This window comes from Haemorhous mexicanus, chromosome 6 (genome assembly GCF_027477595.1).
Source record: "Haemorhous mexicanus isolate bHaeMex1 chromosome 6, bHaeMex1.pri, whole genome shotgun sequence".
Taxonomy (NCBI): Eukaryota; Metazoa; Chordata; class Aves; order Passeriformes; family Fringillidae; genus Haemorhous; species Haemorhous mexicanus.
The window spans coordinates 10,351,415-10,376,780 of NC_082346.1; the positions used below are offsets into that span (position 1 = coordinate 10,351,415).

The 25,366-nt window shown below is 40.2% G+C and overlaps 1 protein-coding gene across 9 annotated transcripts in view; it reads right to left on the bottom strand.

Moving 5' to 3' along the window:
- The window catches only part of SHANK2 (SH3 and multiple ankyrin repeat domains 2), a 281,678-nt gene that overhangs the window by 102,692 nt on the left and 153,620 nt on the right, over positions 1 to 25,366 (bottom strand). For all 9 annotated transcript variants that reach the window (XM_059848439.1, XM_059848436.1, XM_059848432.1 and 6 more), the window contains 2 exons: positions 14,801 to 14,883; positions 13,036 to 13,160 (listed from right to left, as the gene is read on the bottom strand). In XM_059848439.1, the coding sequence (XP_059704422.1) occupies positions 13,036 to 13,160; positions 14,801 to 14,883 (208 nt within the window). The remainder of the gene's footprint in view (positions 1 to 13,035; positions 13,161 to 14,800; positions 14,884 to 25,366) is intronic.

The window sequence follows — 25,366 nt, forward strand, 5'->3', positions numbered from 1 at the left end:
AAGGATGGAGAAAGGTTGTCAGCATTAACCACCCTGGTTGCCATTCTTATTTGACCTTGGGAGTGAAGGAGAACAGGGGAAAACAACGAATCACTCTCTGTATTTTTCAAACTGCTGGAAAAAAATTGTCAGAGGGAGAATCATATCATCTTCCTTTTTTATATTCTCACCTCCTTAGAAAGCTTATTCATATCTCTGTCTCTATTTAGCTCCCTAACACGTACACATTGGTGCATTTTTGGAGGGGCACAAGGAAGAGGGGGGCAGGGGAGGCTCTGCTCCCCAAAATTGCCCTCCCGGCTGGCTGAGAAATCAAAGGGTTAACAGTATTATTATTATCATTCCCTCACCACTTGCATTACTCAGAAAAATCCCAGCAGGCTGCCAAAGCTGCCACAAAACATGAACAGCCTGAAGAGATGGATACATATGGTGGCTGAGGCAGCTACATCCAGCTCAGGCTCCCACTGCCACGAGGAAAGCTCAGAGAAAAGGGATGTCTCCAGACCACAGCCCCAGGAACGCCTGGAAAACGTGACAGCCCTCTAGGGAGCTGGACTGGCACTGTTCTGTTCCAGCTCTCACAGTGTTACTGGGTTCTGAAGTTTATTTTGGGATTGAAATGAGGTGCAGAATTTGGACATCTCTGCTTGAACCACGGGGTTATCTGCAGTCCCTGACAGAGGAATCCGAGGGGACATCTGGCACTAAAATCAGGATGACAAGGCACGGAGCAATGAGAATGCTACAAATACAATCAATGGTTTCACCTTTTTAAGAATTCCTCCAAAAGTGAGGAATTTAAATAACCAAAATAATTTTTAAAAGACTGGCCAGGCTTTCCAGATGTTAAAGTGCTGGATTTATGCTTTTTCCCACATATAAACACTATGTTACCAGCCTAACTCCCATTTTTTATTGTTGATAATCTGAGTGATTCAGTGCCTTGATACAAAGCCATAAATCTGACAATTTTCAAACGTTCAATTTTTCAAAACATGTACTGCCATTGCCCTCCTACTGGTATTTATGTGGAAACACATGGACTGGATTTATCCAGCCCAACTTCTATTCCTGCCCAGAGTGTCCTTTGAGCATTTGTGTCTCTAACCTGGGACAACCAGGCCCTTGTTTTGTGCCCAGCTGTGACCTGAAGTCCTTAAGACTGAAATAACTTCTACCAAATTTCTGAGGAAAATAAATTCAAAATCACTCTTTTATTTTGATTTACATAGCTCTGAGTCTTTATTCCTTCTGGAAATAAGTTGCCATGCATTTTATACCTTGCACAGTAAGTTTAGTAAACATTACATTTTAAATGAGGCTCTGTAATTCCAAGTCTAAGTCTAACCTTCTTCCTTCAACCACTCCTAATATATCCTAAAATCCCAAGAGAGCCATTCAGCAAAGGTGTTGTTAACTTGCAAATACAAAGTTGATCCTCTGGTTGATATCTTAAAGCTTTATTCTGCATCACAAAACATCTCACAGTCTGTTAAACCACTGGATCAAAATGTCTCACTAGGCCGATAGCATAAAAAAACCAATTTGTAATCACTTTTTTCTCATTTTCTTGTCTTCTCCTCATCTCTTTCAACTTTTGAGATTACATTTGTAAGAGTTTTCCTTCCTGATTTATTTTTCCTCATTAGCAAGAAGATTGACAAATGAAGAGAAGAATGCTGGGATTACATTTAATCTATTTTTGGTCTCTCTGCCTTTCTGATAGCAGCTCATCCACTACTTGGAGGATCTTACTCCAAATCAGAATGAAACACTCAAAGCTGAACTTACCAAAAGATGAGCAGAGGGCAGCGAGACTGGATCTTACAAAACCTCGTAAATACCGATTATCTATACTGAAAGCATCAAATAAAATCAACCCCTTCTTGTGCTAGAAGCAGACAGGGCTTGCAGAGAGGAGGAGCATACTTTGGGAATGGGTTATTGAGCCCAAGCTTGCACATGTCACTCCAAACTCCACATTAAGCAAATTCTCAAGTCCACAGACTAAAGATCTCATTTTATATTTAGTATATGAAGGACCAGATGGGCAGGAACCTTCCCACAACTACAGACCAAGTGATTTTTTAATGTCTGTCACCGTACCAGGGCAGTTTTCAGAGTAAACTTTGTGCTGAGAGAGTTCTCAGTGTGCACGGGAGAGAACAGGAACCAATGTGAATCAAAACTAATTAAAATAATAATTCAAAAGAGACACTTTTCCCAAAGACATTACTGCAGAACAATAAAGAAATTGCTGTGCAAACATGGCATATTTTATTGAAGACAGCATTTCTTTACTCAGATCCCTATGGGCTGGAAACCAAAATCAAAACGGGAAGAAAAATGTTCCTTGTCTATAGAATATGATAAAATTGAGATATTAGAAGGGAAAAAAACAAAACCAAAAAAATACCAAAAGCAAAAAAGCAACAAACCCCTGATAATCTCCCATGGAGACAAATAAGAAAAAGAGTTTTCTAAATGTGGATTTGCACATTTCATGCCAATTTGAAAGTTAAAGCTTAGAACGGGTCATACAGCTCCCAAAAACTGCTGTCATGTCACTGATCTGTGCTGATTATGAGTAACAGTGTTAAAACTATCTGGGTGGATAATTGCCTGGCAGTAGCAGTTTTGCATATAAGATTGTCACTAAAAAAAAAAAAAATTAAAAATAAACAACTTTTACATCTTACTACATCAAAAGGTCTTTAGAAATATGTAAATTGGATTAGTGACATTCATTTGTACATTAAAAGCAGCAAAACAGAAAATATAAAACTGCTTAAAATATCAAATGGTTTTTAATATTCAGAGAGTCAAGCTGAAGTTTCAATAGTAATCCAGCAATTAGATATGGGTTAGTATGCAAATGAAGGAGGAAGTTCACTCATTAAAAATTCCTCTGTAATGTCAGGAAGGTGGCAATATTCCTGTGTGGAAAACCTATTCTTGGTGACTTTTACAACAGTGTCAAATATTGTACCAGTTCCATTTTTATGTTCCAAACCCTTCCCTGTTTTCTAAGGCTAAAGACAGGAATTTACCCATTACATAATCCCTTCAGAGATGGAAAAACCTACCCAAACAATCTTCCTATTCCAGCAACACTTAATATTAACAATAAATTGTTATCTATTGGGATAACTCCAACACTAATCTACCCAAAATTAATCAAACCTTCATTTCAATCTGCCTTGAAATAGGACAAGAGAAAGTCAGTGCCTGAATGACAGGATTTAGTGTGACTGCTTTAGGAGCATTTGAATAGTTGAGAGAGGATCCAGCCACAGCCATGGGAAGATTCATCCACCATGGGAATGTTCTGAATCCAGCATTTCCAGTTCCAGCAAGGCAGCTGAAACATGAGCACATTGATAAGGCAACTGCAGAAAGCTGGAACTGCCTCAGAACAGAATCCTAAACCCCTGCAAGTTATCCCAACTTCCTTGTGAGGACAGAATCAGAGAATGGTTTAGGTTGGGAAAACCCTCAAAGATCACTGAGTCCAACCACTAACACAGCACTGCCAAGGCCACCACTGACCCATTTCCCAAGTGCCACCTCCACATGGCTTTTAAATCCCTCCAGCAATGGTGGCTCCACCACTGCCCTAGGCAGTGCTCCAGGCCCTTCTTTCTGGGGACATATTTTGCGTAATATCCAATCCAAACCTGCCCTGGTCCAACTTGAGGCCATTTCCTTTGTCCTGCTCCTTGGGGGAAGAGGCAGTGGCTGTCATAGCCTTCAAATGGCAGCAGCTGCCCAATCTGGCATTATTTGCTACAATTCAAGGCACAGGCAAGTTTCTTTACTGTCAGAGCTGCCAAAGAGAAACACCAGGTCTCAGGCCTGAGGTTTTCACACCTTTACACGTGGAACAAGACCCATCCAGAGAAAACCACCTCGATGAATCCCTTGGGGAGACCAAATAGGAACAAGTTCAGGCACCCAGGTTTGGGGCCATACCATAAGAAAGGAGCAAAAGGACCAAAGTTCTGAACAGCACTTCTGCAGAGGTTTGCTTGGGATACAAAGAAGGAGTAAAAGGAGAGTTGGAGGTGAATATTTCTAGTCTTTGAGTCTTGGATAACAGCTGCCTACATCATTTCCAGCTCTGAAGAACCACCACTTATTTAGGTGCCCACATGATTTCTATTAAATATCTCCAAACTATTCTGAAAATGCACAGGGAATTATGGGAACCAAAGGGCTACTCCCAGACAAAACCCATCTTCAATTCCATTCCCAATCTATCTGGTTTTGTACAAGCCAGCTCCAAAATAGGCACAGTCAATAAGGCATATTTAGATATGAAAAGCCCAAGGAACTTTCACAAAATTATTACAATGGATGTTTTGCTGGTCATTTAAAAACAATTTCCTCTTTAATTTAGGAGTTAAAGTGAACCATAATCATCCCCAGTGTAAATAAATACACCAGATGCAGTTTACAACTCAAAAGCCTGTCAACATTGACCATGGCTTCTCACAAATCTATCTGGTGCTGAAAAGTCACAGGTCGAGTCCATTAAAAACAATAGCAGCTGTTTGGAGAACAGTTCTGGAAGAAAGAATTGCAGTAAAAAATATGGGGAGATTGATGTGGTGAAATAAAAACAGGATTCTTGGATTTTGCTGCTTGTATTTTTTTTTAATAAAATACAACACAATCAGCCCAAGAGTTTTGTATCTGCTCTGCAGATTTTTGTATGATATTTGTCCAGAACCAACCCTTTTTGTAACAGGCTGTAAATAAACCCTTCCATTACTTCTTTTTATGAACTTCTATGCTTTCAAATTTTCTCTTCATCAGCAAATAAAGGAACACTTGGGTACCTACTCTTATCCTATCATCCTACACACTCATTCTTGAGAAACTTCCATGTATTTGCTAGGAAATTTCCAGTGCTCCTATCAGCAAAGCTCTCAGAGACCTTCAAATGCAGCCACATGCAGAACCCAAAACAGAGGAGTCACCACTTGGCCATGAAGACAACACAGGAGAGCCTATTTTGACCATGGAGAAATTATGTTTTTCTAACAAGTGAAAACTTTCTACCACAAGATGAGAAGAACAAAAAAATCCACCTCCCCAGACAGCTGCCAGAATATATGAGGCAAAAATGAGGTAATGATAAATGATTATTATCCTTCATTGTTGTATACAAGAGTCTCTGAAGATTCCTTTCAGTGGCACAACAGGATGTAAAACGCTATTTCTAATCTGATTGATTTAAGGTACATTTCAATTTGCTTATTAGATGAATTTGCTGAGCCACACAGTCACAAGGCAGGGGAAATGCTTTGAAGGTAGAGAAAAGAACTAGGCAGGGATTCCTTGGAAAGCCACCTTCTCCCTTACTGGTGTCCTGCAGAGTTGCACAGTGATTTCAGAGCACAGCAGCTCTGAATGGGATGGCTACCATCTATTGGGATAACTCCAACACTGAGTATTCCCATGTATTTACCATCAGCCATCTTAGCAGGAGAATAGCAATGGGAAAGGAAGCCTTCTCCTGCTTTTTTTAAAAGCAATTAATGGATTAAATCTGAACCCAGTCTTCTGCAGAGGACACATGCTAGAGATTGGATATAAAAGGAATATTAATCAAAGGAATGCACAGCTTCTTCTAGATCAGACCCAAAAGTTCAGAATGTCTTCAAATCAAGTGTTTCTGCAATTCTTAGCACCCACACAGAAACAGTGGGGAGTCTGCTGTGTGTGCCAACATTAGGGATTTATTTAACCCCTCTGAAACCTCGAGAACAGTTTAGGAACCTCATTCCACAGTAAAGGTTAAAAGAGGACGACCCTGAAGAAATCCAACCAAAAACCCCTAAATGAATACAGTACATGTCCACCTACAGAGTTCTCATTTGCTTTTTCCAATTTGGAGATAATAGCAAAGATATATTTTCCTAGTAGGGGTCCATGAGTGAAGCTATTTTTTCAGAAAACTTGAATTTTTGGGATAGGGAAGTTTACTGCTCATGAAGCCTATGATGATCAGATGTTCCTACTCTTCCTTTTAACCTCTGCACAGACTTGTGGCTCATGAAACACAACCAGCAGGTGAACTGAGCATTTCAGTGTCAAATTGATTGGCAGTCACAGAACAGGAAAAAGAAAACTGTCCATAAACTAAGGAAGACACTGTGACACACACACGTGATAGTATTTCTCCTGCTTGTAAGATGCATGCACCTCCCCCAGAAAAAGGATAAACAAAGAAAATAAAGAAGGAAAAATCCCAGATTTTTAGATTAGTTCTGTCCTAAGCAACAGGAGTTTGTCAGTTCATTTTCCACCATTGGAAACAACTCATCTGCTTTCCCTCACCTGCAGTTTTGCAGTTTTGTAGCAACATCCTGCAATTAAAAGAAACTGTATTTTCTCCCCTTAAATACCAGGCACAAGCAGTGTTTTTCATATAGCTCCAATCCAGCAACCAGGTTTCCATAGTATCCAGGGACTAAAAAAAGCCAGCGGCCTTCAGGGAAATTAATTTTAATAGAATGTCTTGTGGTAATTGCCCAACCACACCACAAAAATGGCATTTATTTATTTGATGTTAGTTTTAATACTTAACCCCAACACCTGAGAGCTGGAAATGGAAGAGATGCATTATTCCTGTGCTATTTGAAGAGAGGCTGGACAGTTTTCTGCACGAGTGAAGACCATCCAGAGCTGAGCTTTATGTGAATCACAGGATGGCCAAGGTGGCTGGATGCCACTGGATGCCTTCTAGGTCGCCAAGAACTGGCTATTTATACTAAGCAGCTTAACTTTATACAAATTTGGTATTTTTAGAGGATTTTGTAGTAGGAATTTGGGGAAACAGTGGTTTTCATATTCACTGGGAGTCAGAAAGCTCCCTGTGGACATCTCCACACTCCCCGTGCAGTCCCACGAGCTTTGGCAGAATCCCTCAGGATAGGAATGTGAGGAAATTCTGCTAAAACACTGCAGCATCCAGGCCAAAATGCCTTATAACTGAAAATGGAGAACTGAATGAACAGAGTTAGTTCTGCACGTTGCTGCCGTTATCATCACAATGCCTTGCAAATCCTCCTCTCAAAGAGGCACAAAAATGAGCTCTGAGTTTCAAAGAGCTACTTGTTAAATTTTGGGGAAGCAGAAGCCCAGTATACACCTTATGGAGAGTCAAGGCAGAAGGGAAATGCTTCCCAGTTCTGCTCACAGCCTGGAAAGCAAAGGGCTTTCATTCTTGTCTGCTCTTTGTTCTTATTTTTAAGCATACTACTTGCTTGTGTGTGAATAACTGAGATCCTTTAAGATTCAAATTATTTTTTGTCTGTCCATTTCCATCTATGTCAAAAAGAAAACAGTCTTAATAAAGTATTTTAAAAATGAACCAATTTTTTTTGTTGTTTTTTTTAATGATCACACTGGCACATTTGGAACACCATCACTTCCTATGGGTTAGAGGATACATGTGAAAAACAGACAAAAAGAACAATCAGAAACAGCTGTGTACAGTGGGTTTGTGCACATCCAAAGCACTATGAGGGCACAATAATGTCATTAAGGTGCCACCATCCACTAAAAACAAATTAAGAAAAAAACCAAACAAACCCAAACCCTCAGTTACTGAGTTTAAGTGTAGAGAAAATAAAACACTTCTCCATTAAGTGAAAAATTAATTCCCTCGGTCAGATGCTGCACAGATACACCAGGCTGTTCCACACTTGGACCACAGCTGCTCTTTTTCCAAGAGCCCATTGTCCCAACCCTCCAGTACATCTGTAGCTAGGAGAATTCCAAAAGCAAAACAGGAAGAAAGTTTTCTTTGGACTCTGAGAGCTTGCATTTGAGGCAGTGTCAGGGGTTTGTTGGTGCTCAATAGACATAATTTACAGATGTCACCAAGAGGATGATGAGTAACTGGCTAATAGAAATAAGCTTTTCCTCTAATGCTTGGTTAAATCAAACTGTGTGCCATTTAAATATACAGATTTAAAAATAGTGCTGCCCAGCCTGGTGCTATGTACATACATAAAGAATCCCAGAATGGTTTTTGTTGGAAGGAACCAAAGCCCATTCAGTTCCAAGCCCCTGCCCTGGTCAGGAACTCCCTCTCCAGAAGCTCAAACACTGCAGTGCTGCTGCAGCTTTGGCAAACCCCTTGTCATTAAAAAGATGTTTGTAGAGTTGATCCAAACTCAAAGTAGGTGCTGTCTAGGAACAGAGCAGCTCCCAGCCTGGCTGTTCTCCTGCCAAACAGGAGGCTCCCTGGCAGGGCAGGAGCAGCAGCCAAGCTGGCAACAAAAAAATCCTCCTGCAAGACACTGAACTAGTGTGGACCTGCCTCTGCTGGTCCCCCAGAAAGGCCTAAGAGTGAGAGCTAAATCCAGCATTCAGAAATGTACTGGGCATATTGGCTTTGCTTTCTTCCTCCTACACACAGCACTCTTATTAAGCACTGCATGGAGCTGGTGTCCATACTGCCAGGAGGAGAGGAGCAAACTTTCAGCTGCAGCGTGAGAATCCTGGTTCTTACAAAGCCATTAACAAAGCATCCAGTTATTTCCAAGGGAGAAAAAAGTATCATGGTTCTCATGAGTCTGCCCATGAGAAAAATAATAAATAATTTAGATTCCTATCTGGTGGTAGAAGCGAGCAAAGTTCACGCTAGAAATAAGAGAAAGAACACCCAGGGGGTAATTAATGAAGATTATCAAAGGATGGGAAGGTTTCTCTCTTGCTAAAAGGATGGAATCAGTAATAGCCAGCTTTGTAAAACCACTAATTCACCCCACCACTGAATACCAATGTAAGGCATAACATTGCTAAAAATATTAATAATTGCTAGAGTTTAAGCTACAACAATAAAGTCCAAAGTTTGCTTCCTACAGCTGTTTTCAAGTTTGTATAAAGTGCTTACTGGAATAAACCCAGTAACCTATTCCTAAATAGGCTTAATTTGTGTATGAAGGTACTTTTTTTTTTTAATATTTCAGATTATTAAAATGCCTATTGCAACTTCTTACATGCAGTCAGAGGACAGATATCTTCAATACAATGATAAAATACTGCTGTAATAAAATTATTTTTTTCTACCCAAAACAAGTTAAAGAAAAGTTTGTGCCAGTAAATTGTATAAGCTTTTGAGGATGAAGAAATACAGGCAGTTATACTACAGATATTTTGCATGTTTAGTACAAGTACCAGCTGAAGAGTTCTGCAGCAAAATGATGACATTTCTTCTATTACCATCTCTGGTTTTAATCCTCAAATTACACCTTGAATTTTGCCCTTTTGTTTTTATTTTTTAAATGAATAATTCACCAGGTTTATCTAGTTTACATATTAACTGGAATGTAAATAAGCAGCTATGCTATTCCAAAGACAATAACATTTCAATTTCTCTAGAAAAATAGGAGATTTTATGGCACAATAATGCAAACTGCAATGCCTCATTTAGAGAACAAATGCATTGTTCTGGTAAAATATTGCAGAATTAACTTGGCTTTCTAAGTATTGATAGTGTAACATTATTGTTTGTGTGACAGGGAAAATCCCCACGAGCCACATCAGGCAACACCTGCACAACAGCTGCACACTCATGGGGACAACAAGAACAAATAGTAATCCACTGAGGGTTAATTTTAAAAGACACTCTATATCCTACCACACTAAAACCCTCCACAGAACTCTATTCTGAGTTAAAACAGGCCTTCCAGTTTAATGGATTTCTTTACTCAAAAATGGTTAGACTTATGTCATCAAAGCAAATCTCCAACACAGCCCCACCTTCAAGAATTCTTGAAGTCATGTCTCAGGGTAGAACTCTCTAAATTTTTCCAGACTTGAGCAGTTACAGTATAGAAATCCAGTCACTGATGAGTTATTAATGACCTACCGAGGAATTAGTGATGGTTGTAATTTTTTAACCCCTTTCTAATGGTGACTGCAGTATTTAGCACTCGGCCTAATATGTTGCTTTACTTTTATCTATCTTTTTAATCAGGCTGATATCAAGATTCAAGAAAACATCAACTAAAATAGTGAAAAATAGCACATAGGGCAAGCTGTAAAATGTCAGCCATAACAACCAAATCATAACCATCCTTGTTTTCTGGCTGTTCATCAAAGCTAAGAAAAAAAAAATCACATTGAACTGGCATCTCTTAAATTGCTTATGAAAATCCACATCTATTGACAGCTGCCTCTACCTCACTCCTTCAGCTCTAAAACTACTCCTGCACTTTTCTAGTACATTTGCCCTGTGCTCTATCCAGGAAAGCCACTACACACTTTACAATTTTTATCAAAAAAACCACGGCTGGGTTTGAAGCAAGGAGACAAACCACACACTGTCAGAAATTTCCATGGAGACTCTGTGAGATCTGTTCCAGGGCAAGTGTAATGCTCATCTCTGAAGTCTCATGTTAAAATTAGTTGTACAGGTTGGACAAACCAGGAACTGCACATTTGATAAAAACTCTGTGATATGATACAATGCCAGCTGTTCCAGGTAATCCCTACTCCATTTATCTGCTGGAGCAAAACAGAACCTTTTCTTCCTTTTTTGTATGGATCTTTTATTTGTTCTGCTCCACATATATCAACTCCAAACATGAGTTATTATAATGCCTCATAGCTGATACTGAAGTTTTCCCTCCTCCAGAAGATTCCAGACCATAACTGTACACAAAGAAATGATGCCCTGTCCTCCTACCCTCATGCCCTGAAAGAAAGGATCCATCTCCCTGTCAAACCTGTCTTTCCATAGTGAGGTTCCCCTCATCTCCATTACCCCAAGCCACCAAACCTCCTCAAGCAAGAATGAAGCATCTGCTCTGCCTCTCATCTTGCCCCCTGCCAAACTGAGCTCTCCCCTCCCTAACACCCAGTGCTTGCCACGAGTGTTAAAAATAGCCCTAATTAGGATCCTGGTTGCCCATTAACTCCTTTATTATTCATGTGACATTTATGATAAATGCCTGATATTACTTACAAATGGTTGAGGTGGCACTTACACACAGAAGCATAAACTTCAGAGTCATGGGAGAAATCATTTAGCAGCAAGGCAGGCTGACTACACCAGGGCATTCAACCACTTGCTGGTGTGTAAATTTAAATCTTTTAGTTCAACACAAAAGATAAAGTAGCTTGACATTCTTGGAAGTGCAGGTGGACTTCTAGTTCAACAGTCTTTTGCATCACTGTAAATATCTCTAAAGATGGCTTTCTCCATCCAGCCAGGGCTGTGCACTGCATGTTGTCCATAAAACAGGAAAAAATCCTGCCTTTCTCCAACAGAAAAGTCTCCTGCAACAGCCAAGTTGTCATTTCTCAGGATTATCATAACCTCTTAATTAAGTTGCAAAATTCAGAACGGAATAACCCCAGTGAACATAAATTACACAGAAATGGATTTGATTTGCATGTAATAATGGCTTCTTTCAGAATTAATTACAAATATGCTGGAGTATGGATTAACGTCCTCCTGATTCAGCACAGTATGTGCATGTTTAGCTGCTCTTCTAAGCTAAGGCTAGGAGTAAATTGTCTAGACAATTAATTACAATTCTTCTCTCATTTGCCAAAAAAACAGTAAAGCTTTGTGCAGAGTCAGCTACCCAGCCTTCTTCCACCCCTTCAGAGATCTTAAAAAAATCCATGGGCATATTTGTCATTCCATAATGAATTAAATTGCACATTGTTCACCATCAATTCTATCTGTGCAATCTGCCAGTACAGACTCTTCATACTTGCCATAGATTAAAAGCCTAACAAGAAACCCACCTCTAAAAATACAGCCTTGTTTCAAAACCCCACCTAAGAGGAGTAGGGAGAGCTTTGGCATGATCCCTGCCCGGGGATCACAGCAGCTCCATTTGTAAGCTGGTCTCTAACGCTAAACGCTTCTCCTTAAGTAAACAAACAGCAAGGGAAATGTGCTTGAAGACAGAGATAAAAATGCAATCTATTTACTTTAGAAGCCTGCAAAGCCTGTTCTTTCACGGCTACAGTGTGAGGAAGTGGTGCAACTATTTAAATTCAATCACCATGGGAGTTCAAGGCACACTCCAAAAAAAGCTGTGTGTTGTACCCTCTCCCGCATGCAAAAGCCAGCTCTGCAGAAATAAACATTGTAACACCAGAAGTATTTCACCAAACCATAGATGGGCCTGAACAAGACATCAAATAATGTAAAATCAATAGATCTTACAGACAGAGTTTGACCAATCCATCCCAAAAGACCTGTTTTCAGTACCCAATTTCACAGAACCACAGAATCCCTTTGTTGGTCATGAAGAGGTTGTGGGGTAAGAGGAAGAAAATCCCAAATCATGATTTTGCTGTAAACTGCCTAGCAACACTCAAAAGGAGAACCAACTTTTTAAACAAAACCTAAAACGCCAACAAAAAAATCCCCCAAAATATCAAACATGAAGATATTTTTGACATGAATGAACAGAGTATTTAAATATACCCTTTTTATAAAGTAATTTATATTGCAATAACATTCATTGCTTTTTTTTTTTTTTTTTTTTTTTTTTGTATTTCAGTGTAGTGTTGAAAAAATTCAATTTCAAGCCAAAGTAATTTGCTTTATTCTCCATGGTTACTAAATGCCACTGGACCATGGATATTTCTGAGTGCAGAAATAGTTACATAAAAAGTCATTAATTCTGGTTACTCCCCAAAAAAATATTGAAGAAACCAGAACTGATAGCCCACAGTAAATATTGGAATTCATCTAAATTTCAATAACTAAAGAAGATTACGACCTCCCAGATATCTCTGAGACTGCATTCCCAAAGGACAAAAAGAACAACCAGAAAATTCCCAGTCAGCCTGACCATTGTCCTCTGTCACTGCTTTCCTGAATGCTGCGTGAAGTTTTAAATTGATCAAGTGAAGCACATCACTGGTGTTAGCCCACAGAACTTGCTGCTCAGAGGCATCCCACACTTTTTCCAGAGTCAATTCTCCACCAGGAACATCACTCTTTCCCCAACAGAGCACTGAGAATCAAATTTCAGGATCTCCTACCTCGATCAAAAAGTCTCCAGTTCTCAGGCCAGCTTGCCATGCTACTCCCCCTTCATCCACAGATTCCAAGTACTGCAAAGCAGGAAAGGCTGGAGTTGGGGTGAATTCTTCAATTGGTGTGTCAGCTTTAAAAATAAATACCACATTAAAAAAAGAAAGTTATGGAGTGCTTGCAAATACCACTTGACTACAGGCCTATCATTGGCCATTCCAATTTAGGGTTAAAAAATGGTGAGTGCTGGAAGTGAGAGGGATGTGCCTCACGGGAGATCAGGATGCTGGGGACAGAGTGCAACCCCCCTGCAATAGCAATCCACAGGTCTTCCTTCCAGAGGGGGAAATACCTGCTCCTTTCCTGACACAAACCAAATCAAGCTGCACCAGGCAATAGCTGGGTTCTGATATTCCAGGATATTCAGTGCTGGCTCAAGTAGCCCTTTTGTGTGCCTGGCAGAATGCTGTAACTCTGGCAACATTCACATAAAAATGAATTATGTGCTGGAGCCAGGAGAGAGCAGCTGGCCAAACTAGGGGCTGGGGGGGGATGGCAAAGGATGAAAAAAATCAACCAACCAGAATTTTTTTTTTCCCCTCCTAAATTTAGATGTGCATAACAAAGAAGAGACCACTTTTTAGGACAGGAGGCGCAGCTGACCCTGTGACAGCCCTGCCTGCCCCTCTGTGTCACGTACACACAGAGGCAGAAAAGTCCTTGGGTCTTTCACCTGAGCTGCCCCCGCTGCTACAGAGAAAATCTGGGGGAAACCACTGGGCTCAGCCAGAGGGAGTGAGACCTGCTCAAAGCACTGATAACCCACACCAACACTCAGAGATAAGGCAGTGCCTTGGGCTTCCCTGCTTCAACTCCAAACATTTCATTTGGCTAAAACTGGCAAAGCTTTGCCAGCCCTGCAAATCCACGGTGGCACCGGTTTAGGTTTAGGGGTGGGGAACAGGGAGAGCAAAAGCCATGTCCCAAGAATAAAGACATGGAATAATTTTCATGCTCAAGCAAGGCAAGGGAGAACCCATGTGAAATGAGGGGGAGCAAGAGATGGGACATACCATCACATATATATATTCTTTTTTAAAATACAAAGGGAGCAAACTGCACTGAAAGTTAAAAAGCAAAGCATTAAATAGAATGCCTTTTTTAACTGGTAGGAATGCCACCGGGATGGATTTTAGCCTACAGAGAAGTGCCGTGCAGCTTAACATATGAACAGCTTTAAAAATGAGCACACTACAGGCCATGCAACATACGTGCAGCTTCCCAAGATAAAAAAAAAGCTCATATTTTCATACTAAAACTGCACCAATGTCACCTTGCAGAAGATCCCCACCTATTTTAAACAAAACATCCCTGTCTTGACTATTCCTATTCGCAACCCTATTCAATCGGGCTGGCATTTGAAATAAAGCAGCAGTTTTTATGAGGAAAGCAGGTTTCCCACAGTTAGGTAAACTGCACAACAGAACAGATTAATGGCAAATACTACATCCACTGGCATGAGAAAAATACAGGTAAAACTTTCTCCCCCCAAAACAATTATGCAGTGCTTCTCCTATGTAAAAATGCAAACTGCTTCAGAGAGAAGGCACCGAAATCCATCGGAGTAGTATAGCATACAGAGAATCCTGTTGTCTAGCAACCAAGTGCACCAAGAATAATTCCTGCTTATATTCTGAGATGTATAAATTTCTTCATGCCACTGCACATCACACACACACACTCTCACACACACACACACACAGAAGCACATACCTTTTGCCCCTCTGAGCACAAATCCAAATCCTTCATTGTCTTTTTTCTGCAGGACCACTGCCTTTTCTTCTATTATGCAGTCACTGTAGAGAGAATTCCGAGGATAGCGACCATTATTACATCCCTTCATCACCACTGTAGTAGCTGCTCCTCCAGTGTGCAGGTTCATCATCATCACAGCCCGTTAATCAAATAATATTGCAGTAACCAAGCATGGGAAAATATAGAACAAATAGCAGCGAGGGGAAGACAAAGACTAAGCTGGATGGTAAAAGAGAACATGACAAAGCAACTTAAAATGAATAAAAAAGGCAGAGAGGAAAAAGAAAGAAGAAGAAATCATGCATGGTGGTTTGTGTTCTATATGAATGACTGGATGAACATGTGATCATGTAATCTGTGGGCTAGCTAGGACTCTATAAGGAAAAAAAGTAAGTGAACTGAACGACAGTATCATTAATAAACTCCTCAATCGTGGATGTACCAGATGCATCTTCTAGTGAAGCCAAAATGAAACCAACCAGAAGAAAAATGAGGCAGCATTTTAAATTTAAAGATAATAAATTATGATTTTCTATTAGCTAACTAAAAGGCACAAATATATTCTGAAAGCTATGCCTTGCATCAAAAGCCCTTTTTCAATCCTATTGAATGTTGCATGCTGCAAGAATCCCACATGATCATCTGACAGCCTACAATGCTAACAACGTGCAGCTGCCTTGGCGTCATCAAGCACAAATTTCCACAGCATCGAGAATCTGCATAATTGAAATAGTAACAAGGCATGCACAAGCAGGAAAACACATTTTCTAAGGAATATTTCCTGTCTCCTGATAAACAATTAATATTATAAAACAAGGAGATGGTATAAGGGACTATTTATGTAAGCAGTATTCCCTTAAAGAGAAAGTAGCCTTAGGAATCTCACTGTCATTGGCTAAGATAAAAGTAGAAGGTAGATGAAGAAAATGCACAGAATGCACATTAAAATGGGACCTTTCAGATACAGGGAAAGATCTGTAAAATCCTTAAGGTGTCCAATATCTTTCATTAAACAAGAAGTTACTAAAAATAAGCTCAAAGCAAAAAAAAGGAGAAAAACATTTTGAATGCTCTTTTAGGTACCAAAGAATTGCACAGCACGAGTTGCAGGGGTTAAGTTCATGAATTGCCAGCACTGCAAACTATGCTGCTTTAAAATACCAACAGAACTAGTTCAGATAGAAAGGAGTATGAGCAAGTTTGCTTTCCTTAATTTCTTACTAGCCAACTTCTGTTCCCACTGGTCTGGTACAGAATCCAGTCCCCAAAGTAGTAAATGCAAGGAGAGACTGGATCTGCCTCAGGGCCATTAATAATCCCCAGGGCGAGGAGGAAACTAAATAAAGAGAAATTGTTGTGACCTTTTTATTTAAAGCTCTGAACAAAGAGAGGGATGATGATATCAGGACACCAATGGACAGCCTCCAAAATCCAGATTTTTCATGCATCACAGACCATCCTTTTGGTGCCTTTCCAACTCTGCAGGATGAAACTTCCCATGGCTGCTGAAGCGATGATGTAAGGCTGTCTTCCAAATTGCAGAGTGTTTAACACAACACATGAATTCAAACTGTCACAGCAGTGACTTTGTGGGCAAGAGATGGTCTCCATCAGCACCCACAGCTTTTGTATTCTTAATTTATTGTAATTTACTGTGTCTTTCAGACATTTCCTGTTCTTACAGTTAAAAAATTTCTGCTTCTTGAGAAAGCCCAACACGCTCCTGGTCAGGGATATCAGGATGGGATGGAATATGCAGCTCTCAGAGTCCACTGAAGCTCTCCATCAACATCCTGATGTTCTAGAAACTGACTGCTCCTGCCAGTGCACTGGCTTATTTCCCTCATTTCACCGCCACGTTCTCAAGGTGGCTCCCTGTGCTTATCTACTGAAGAGTCAACAATGTTCCTTTTTTTAGTACTTGCTCAAATTAATAAAACCCATTCCCTTCAAGTTTCCTTGTAATCAATCAATAGCTTAATAGAGCTTAGAAGGCAACTTCTGAGATCCTAATTATAGCAAGAGTTTGGTTCAAAGAACCCCCTCGTATCCCCTCCCTAAATCCCACTCTTGTATCAGTTCATTTCCATACAGAATTCAGAAATTTATCAGCTCAGCAAACTCAGGATCAATTCTCCTGGTCTACATCCAAAAAAAAGGCATCCAGGGTCCTTCCAGAGCCAGCTAATGAAATGGATGGGCATTGTCAAGTCAGGCTCACTTCATCCTAATGGACAGATTAAAGGTATAAAAACCACTTCTGATTTTCTTCTCACGTACAGCACATCTATTCCATAAAGTACCCAGTTTCATACTTCAGTTCATGTACTAAAAGTGGGGATGCAAAATTGCCAACATTTTACAAAATTACGTTCAAGGGGGAGGTTAGAGGGAAGGGAGGGAGAAGCACAACCTGATTTTTGGTGAGAAAACACACAAACTGCTCTCTATTATTTGACAAATACAACTTTCTAATATACAGTTGCAGTCATAAAGACAACAGCATCACAGCCTGGAAAGTAAAAAGATAGGCTTGAAAAAATCAGATATGTTGCATTTCTTCTCATTTATGTTCCCTAGAAGTAGGGAACCTACAAAAATCCTATGGCTTGACCAGCTTAAACTTATTCAAGCAACCACAGAAAGCAAATTGATTCTCCCCACACACCTCAGTGGTGCAGAGCAAAGAACCAGCAGTAGGAAAAGGGGGGAAGACACACAAGCACACAAAAAAATGAACCGAATTTACAACCTGCACACCTTTTCTCCCAGAAAATTTGCATTCCCAAGAAAAGGAAGCAGAAGAGGGGCAGGGTTTAACCTCTGACTCTTTGCAGTGCTGCTTTTTGCTGGCTTTGCCATGCCAGGGCTCTCTTTCCCAGCCAGGGTAGACTCTCCACCAAAGGTCTGTTCACAGTCCACCTGCTCCTGGCAGGCAAAGTGGTGCCAAATGTAAAACTAGGTCAAAATTTCTCCCCATGAGCCTTCTTGGCAGTGTCTCTTTGATCCTGGAGGTGTTGTAAATACTTAGCAGCAGAACAGAGGATATGGAAACCAGTGACAAATGAAGGTGGCACTGCATTAAGAGCTGCTCAGAGGCCTGAGCTGAAGCAAGAAGAGGAATTTCTTCCCAGGTTCTTTCAGTAAAATGCACAGCTCTGTGTGAGGCCAGGCAGCCCCTGTTGTCTGTGATATGCCAAATTTCAATAGGTAAAATCCCTGAAGTCCATTTCTGTCCCATCCCAAACAAAATTCAACAGTTTTCATTTCAGAGACGAGTCCTCAGAATATGACCAGTTCTATATGATGGTAATAGAATGAGTAATTCTAAAATCAATAGCTCATTATTTAAATAGGGCAAACACTGCTTTGACTTTGGGCTGTGTAAGGCCAAGATTCATTGCAGGCAAAGTTAAATGCAAAAGGCATCCTATCAAGTGCAGGACGTTTCTGTGTGGAGCACAATCATAAAACTTCAGGTCAAAATAACAGTCAGTGTAAATCTCTGCTTCACTCAAGCAGTAGATATTAGAAAACATGCTTGTTCATCAGCTCATGTAGTTTCCTTAACAACTTAAGGCTCAAGAACTGTGCAGAGGTGTTACAATTTCCATAATTTTACAGACTGACCAATGGAGAAAGGGAAATAGAAGGGTTTGCCCATGGTCAGACAGATATGTGAGTTTTGAACTCAGCACTGTTCCACATAACAACCATCATTTGTGTGGGCTTTTCTAAACAGCAGGAATTTCTGCTTTGCTAACAGCCCATTAGGATAATATCTGAGGAAGGAAGGAGAAATGTCAAGTCTTTCATAAAGACCTGTATGAAGAAAATAAAGGTTGGTGTGCAGGTTCCTGCTGGAGGCAGGCCCACAAAACCTGGCTTCCTGTTCCCTTCAGGGATAACTACACCCTATCTTAAGGTATGACTTTTTCCACAAGCTAAAATACAAAATTACAGAGGTGGAGACTATCAGGACTACAGGATGTGTTTAAGCAAGTTTGTATCAAGTGTTTCATTGCTGATTTCAATCTGAAAAACATCAAGAAGAGGACAATCCACTGAAAATTATCACCATTATCGAGAAACAAAAGTGGTTATTTGGTATCTTGTCAGTCTCCCTCTAAGGCAGAGGAAAAAATGAATGTAAAAAAGAAGTATTTTCCTGATTCCCTGCAGTCATTCATCCAGTGGAAATATAACCCAACCTTTTCAGTTTCAGTAGCCCAGCAGTCCACAAGCCCTTTAGTAAGGACTTCCCCACCCCCTGGAGTGAGAAGCGGACCTCACTCTCTCCAGGTTCACTTCTTTCAGCTGGCCAAGGAAATCTAAATCTCTTCATTAGCCCTTTTTCTTCTCCTCAGCACTCTTGCAATTGCAATCTCTTTGAAAGATCTACTGAGTTCACAACTAGATACATCCTAGAAGAATAAAGTGTTCTGCCAGGTGCAATAAAATGATATCTAAATCATTCCATAAATTTATATGCAATGTCTGGAAGCAGTCACACTAATTCCTTTCAGGATAAGATGGCCAATTTATGGTGGTTATGCTCAACCCAGAGAAGGGCGTTTGGGAAATCCATTCAACAGAAGGAGCCCTTTGTGCATTATCCAACAGTCAATCCCTGTTAAAGGCACATTAAAACTATTCTTTCCCTTTTTTCAGGAAGTAACCTGTCCTGATACCACATAAAATGGAAATTATGTCTACAGAAACCTTATTGTAGGATATAGCAAACTTTCGGTGGGAAAATATTTCCTGTTACTGCTGGAAGGGGTCAACCTTACAATTTATAGTCAACTACTCTAATGGCTTCAGGAAAATTGGCTAATCCAACTAATTAAGGCCTTCAAGATTAATGAAGACTCTTTCTGTGATTGCTCAAGTTTCCCAGGCATCAATCATCCACTCTTAGGTCTCACAGAAGAGCTCCCACAGCTCTCCTGTGTCAGGCAGAGTAGCAATCACTTGCTCAAGAGGCAGCAGCTACAGCAGCGAGTGGGTTCTGTGCACAGCAGATAGGAAAATACACAGGCTGTCCCTAAAAAACCCACTGGCAACCCAAACAGAAACAGCGGGATGCAGCCAACTAAACAGTCAAACTCACAGTGACCTCTCCCTTCACAGCATCCTAGGATCCCAGAATTGGGGGATTGGCCCATTCTGTACAGCTGAGCAATGCTAATGTCTTATATGACAAGTCCAATGATTTTCCTTTAGAACACATGTTTATCTGGAAGTTCATAGCAAGCTGTGTTTGGGAGGAAGAAAATATTTCCAAAGAGATTGGTCAGTGCCTCAGCGCTTTCCTCATGGCAGATAGAACCTAGCATTAAAATAGAAATAGTAGAGAGCAGTAAAATTTAAATTGATCAATTCCTTACTAGCCAGCTGAAGGAACAAGTCCAAGGAGTATCATGGTATAATACTTAAAATATGACAGAGAAGGGATGAAGAGAATCACTTAGAACTAAAATTCTCCAAGTTGTTCTGCTATGTCATTAAAAAAAACAAACTGGAAAATCAGGGCTGCATATGGAAGTGCAGCATGGAACCAAATGCTCAGTACTACCTATGGATCTCAGCTTCACAGGTGCTCCCAAAGAAATCCAAGAGGAGAATCTTCACAGGCACAGACAAACAGACAATTGGTTGTGTATCAGTGCCTGACTGGCACAGCTGGCACTCAAACAAAAAAACCCAGAGAAGACAGACAAGATCACCATTACCCCTGCTTGCACTGTGTTCCTCTCTGGCTTTATGATTTGTGGCAAACAAATTCAAATTGCAACAGAAAGGACATGGTCTAGTTTCTCCTTGGTAAACTTGGCATAGCTATGTCTTCCTCAGCTGGCTATGATCAAGCCAGATAAAGGAATAGGAAATAAGAAAGGATGCTCCAGCAATACTCCTGGAACCTCCCCATATTCATATATTTGTATTTCCAATCTCCTGTAGCAGTGCTGTTTCTCCAGAGTTAGTAAACATCTTGTGGAGCTCTTTGATCATGAGAACAGCAAGGCTGCAGATTTTGCTTTGAAATCTGCTGATGAAAGAGGAATATGTCAAACTGTGGCTGTTTTAAAGACATGGACATATTCCGCAGTTCTGGATCTGTACTGCACAGGGAGGGAATCACAGGCTCCAGTAAAACCTCACAGCACATCTTCCACCTAAAAGAGGTGTTTCATTCACACTTCTAAACAAAGAATCAAACCATCTTTATTGGATTTTGTAAACTTGCCACTAAGTCCCCAAACCCACACTAATGATGGCGCTGCTTTTACCAACCTGTGATCAGTAGAGGTGTCCCAAAAAAAAAAAAAAAAAAAAAGAAAATCAACCATCATTTCAAGAAGCAACCTACCCTATCTTAAAGAGACTAACAGTGCTGTACACTTCAACGGGCTTATGCTACAAAATTTTACCACAAAAAAAAAATAGAGGTTTAAAAGAGAAATATTGAATTTCACAACAGAAGTGCATATTAGTTGCACAATTTCTTTACGTAGAACCAAGGCGAAACTTCGTCTCTCTCACCCCCTCAGTCCACATTCCTTTACTCAGCTTTTAATTACACTTATTATCATGTTTTTTGGTGTGCAGGAGAAGGGAGTAGCCAATCTAAAGTAATGCCTTTCAAATAAATTGATTTGGTTATTGGTACTTGTAGGTTGTTTCCTGGTTTCACCTTAAGTTGCTGAAACTGCAATAAGTAAAGTAAAATATTGAGACAGCAATACAGGAAGTCACCTCCCCGGAAAGAGAAATCATCCAGTAAAAGTCTGATTCTATATTATGTAGGAATCTCAGGATAGGATATGAAGGCAATAAAAAAGTCAGTGGTAAGTTCATAACCCTAAGTAAATGTATATATAGGGTATATTTTTACCATATGTATGAATATATTGATACCCATGTATGAATGTATTTATACACACTCACAAAAATCCAAGTATTTTAGCCTTTTTTAAGAGAAATGTTATTATTCTTTCACATCTGCACTGGTAGAGAGAAAACAAAAAAAATCACTGAGTGAGGAAAGTGGCAAAATGAACTGAAAAATAAAAGCTTAATTTCTCTGTATTAATTAATTTCATTTTTCTTGCTAAAATGAACAGTCATTTCAAACATCACACATGACAAAGTGAAAATCAGACATTCAGGCTATGGAACAGGAGAGTTTTATAGCCCAGAGTCCCTCTAACCCCTTCACACAAATGCTTCACCTAGCACAGGAATATTTTGGGTTCCAGCACACTCCACTTGCACCTGATACTGATCAGCAATTTTCAGTTTTATTTATCAAGCATTTGAGCAATGTGAGCCTGGACTGTGGAAATATTAATATTCATTGCTAATATGATGAGCTTTTGGCAAACAGGCTGCCCAAACACTCACATATGTTTAGGTAACCAGGATATTTATCTAATAAACACTTCACTGTTTAGGTTTGTATTTTCCTACCCTAAACCAGCTGCAGTTCCACCCTCAGATGTTGCCACCAAGCCACAGAGAAACATGAATTTTCTCCCTAATCATCTTAGCATATAAAGTATTTAGATAAATGGAATATTAATTATAGATGTTAAACCCACTGTTTTTTTATTTTTTTAAAGTTCATAATTTTACCTGCTGTTTTTGCTAAAATTGGTCATTATTATCACAGACAACCTCAGTGCCAAGGAGAGGAACATGTTCATGGTTATCAAACAGGACAAGTAACAAAGGCAGAACAAGGGAAGTGACTTCAATCACACCTTGGGTTTAAAAGAAAATAAACAGAAAGTGTTTTATTAACACTTTTTAAATGTGCTACAAGCCCTTTAAGGTAGCAGTTTGACCTTGGAAGTCTTTAAAACAATTATTAAACTCGCAGTACATTTTGGTGTCATAACTCCACTTGCTCCAAGAGAGTCAAAACAAAAGTAAGCTACAAAATAGGGGAAAGAAACTGGTGATTTCAGGACTGGTAACAAACATGAGTTTCAGATTAGTTTTAAGGGATTCCTCAAGTTTTCCATCACATCCTGTTTGCTATGATGAGTAGGAGGAATTATCATCCTCCTGTCCTGCATTCTTTGGAAAATAAATGCAGACCTGACCACAAGGAGTGTGAGTAGCCCTGACTGTACATTTCAGCTTCATAGATGGAACTATTTTACTTACAAGTCTGCATTGTACAGAAGAGCACAGTGATTAAATCAATGTTAAACACACTGCAAATTTTTATGACAAAAAATGTTATACCTTTAGTATATAACTCACAAGTAAGTTTGAATTTCTGTCTCAAAACAAATGAGGCCTCACCTAAGGCATAAAGTTTTTCAGAAAAACATCTTTATTCTTCTGCAAGTGCTTAAAAATACAGTGTACATTGAGGAACTTTGATATTCTAGGATTTTGCACAGAAAAGCTGTAAAGGTGATGTGAATTACAGTTGAATATTCACATATCCTTTTAAAAATCCTGACTAATCACGTTATTTCACAGTCTCATTAACAGAAAGGAGGTGGCAACTCTGCCTTATTTTCTGCAATATATTCTCCCTCTCCATTTCTCTAATTGCAGTAAGCTCTTGAGTTATTTAAATTCTACTCCAAATTTTGCTTACCTGCAAGACAAAATGTCCATCTTAACAGCTCTCCTGCCTCCCAACATCATCATTTGCAGCAATTCTGTCAAAGCATGGCCAGTTTAGCCCAAAATGCTGGTAGCAGTGAAAAAAAAAATCACTGACTTTACAATTTTATTTTAATTGGCCATGACTTCTCTTAATTATGTGAATGTTGAACTGGAACCTGTCTTTATTGCCCCTTTGCCTTTCACATTCAGCTTGTTGGTTGCACTGATGTAGAATTTCTGGGAATATGAAGCTTTCTTTTTTTGTGTACTGGAGACATGGTAAAAACATTGATTTATTATTTCAGATGCATAGATTTTAATATATTTCAGAGTTTATGGTGCTGGAGGTGGTTGCAGTGGAGGTATAAACCACCTCTGCCATAGGTGCAACTGCTCTAGGTTTGGACATGCTGGACTAAAGGATCCCACAATCTACTCAGTATCAGCCCTGGTTTTCAACTGGAGCACCAAATTCTTAATTCTGTTGTCTGGGCCCTATAAAAAATTAGAGAAATTAGAAGGCACATGGGTAACAGGACTTTTTTCCTCCTAAAGATGCAGTAGCCACTTTTTCTTAGTGCACGTATTCAACACTCACTATTCCTCTGCTCAGAACCTTGCCATGAACTCAGTTTTTGTGTAACACTTATCCCTCAAAGCCAAGCTTTTGTTGATACATTTTAGTGCTTGTCAGACATCATCTCTCCAAAAACAGGCTGACATTTTGTGTCAGAGGGAGCAGGGTGCCCCAGCAGCATCACCAGCCACTCAATCGGTGCATCTGCCAATCATTGCCATGGAGCAGCCCCTAACATCCACGGGGATGGAGAGAGCATCTGCTCCTGGCTTGGGGAAAGAGGAACACTTTCAAAGGGCTTGGATAAACCCTGTTCTGTCCAGCAGGTTCCTGGCATTCAGCAGCAGCTCAGGCTGTGGATTTAAGTCTGACACACAAGGGACTAAAGCCCAGACCTCCTTTAGTCCAGGTGAATGCTCCACCACCAGTTTTTGTTTGCTCTTTAGCTGCTCCCTCTTTGCTGGGTTCAAGTCCATTTCTTAAAGAAACACAGCTCCAGCACATCTGGTTTGTCCCAGGAGGAACAAGGCACCCTCTTCCCACACCTTCCTTTTGCACCACCAAAGAGACTGAGCATGCAAATCCACCCCTTTCCAATTTTGGATCATTTCAGCTTTCAAGAGGAACAAAACACATACGCTGCCTGCCAGCCACCCTGAGAATGTTGCCTCATAGATCAAATTCACCAAATGCAACAAATATTTGTGAAAATCTGCCTGGAAAGAGGGGTTGGGTGTGGGGAAGAGTGGTTTAGATCACTCCCACTGGAGGCAAGCCCACAGTGCGAGCTCACCAGTTATTTGTTCCATTTGGGGCTGCCAACTGCATCATTCCCAACCAGAGGCACCATATGGAGCCTTTGCTCATCTGGTGATGAGGTGACAGCACGGCAGCCAAAGTTGCCCTGGGGCATGGAATTAAATCATCACAGGGCTGGGATGCAGGAATGGAAAACACCAATTATTAGAAACCTAATCATCCTCCTTTCTGCCCCCTCCCCCAAAAAATACCATTTGAATCTCCTGTTTTCCTCTGCTCTAATTATGTGGCTCGTGTTTCTAACCAACCTGGTGTCACACCCTCACAAACTTGTTCTGCATCTCCACTCCTTTTTCTTTTCTTTGTTTCCGTTTTCTCTATTCTAATTTAAAGAATAAAACCCACTTTACTCCCCCCCATGCACAGGACACAGGCTGCTGCTTTCAGTGGTGACATTTAAATCCATGCTGTCCTCCAGCATGCGGCCAGACAGAGGAGTTGCACAGGAAATCCTGCTGAGCCTGGGAATACCAATTGCTGTGCAGGAAATGACACAG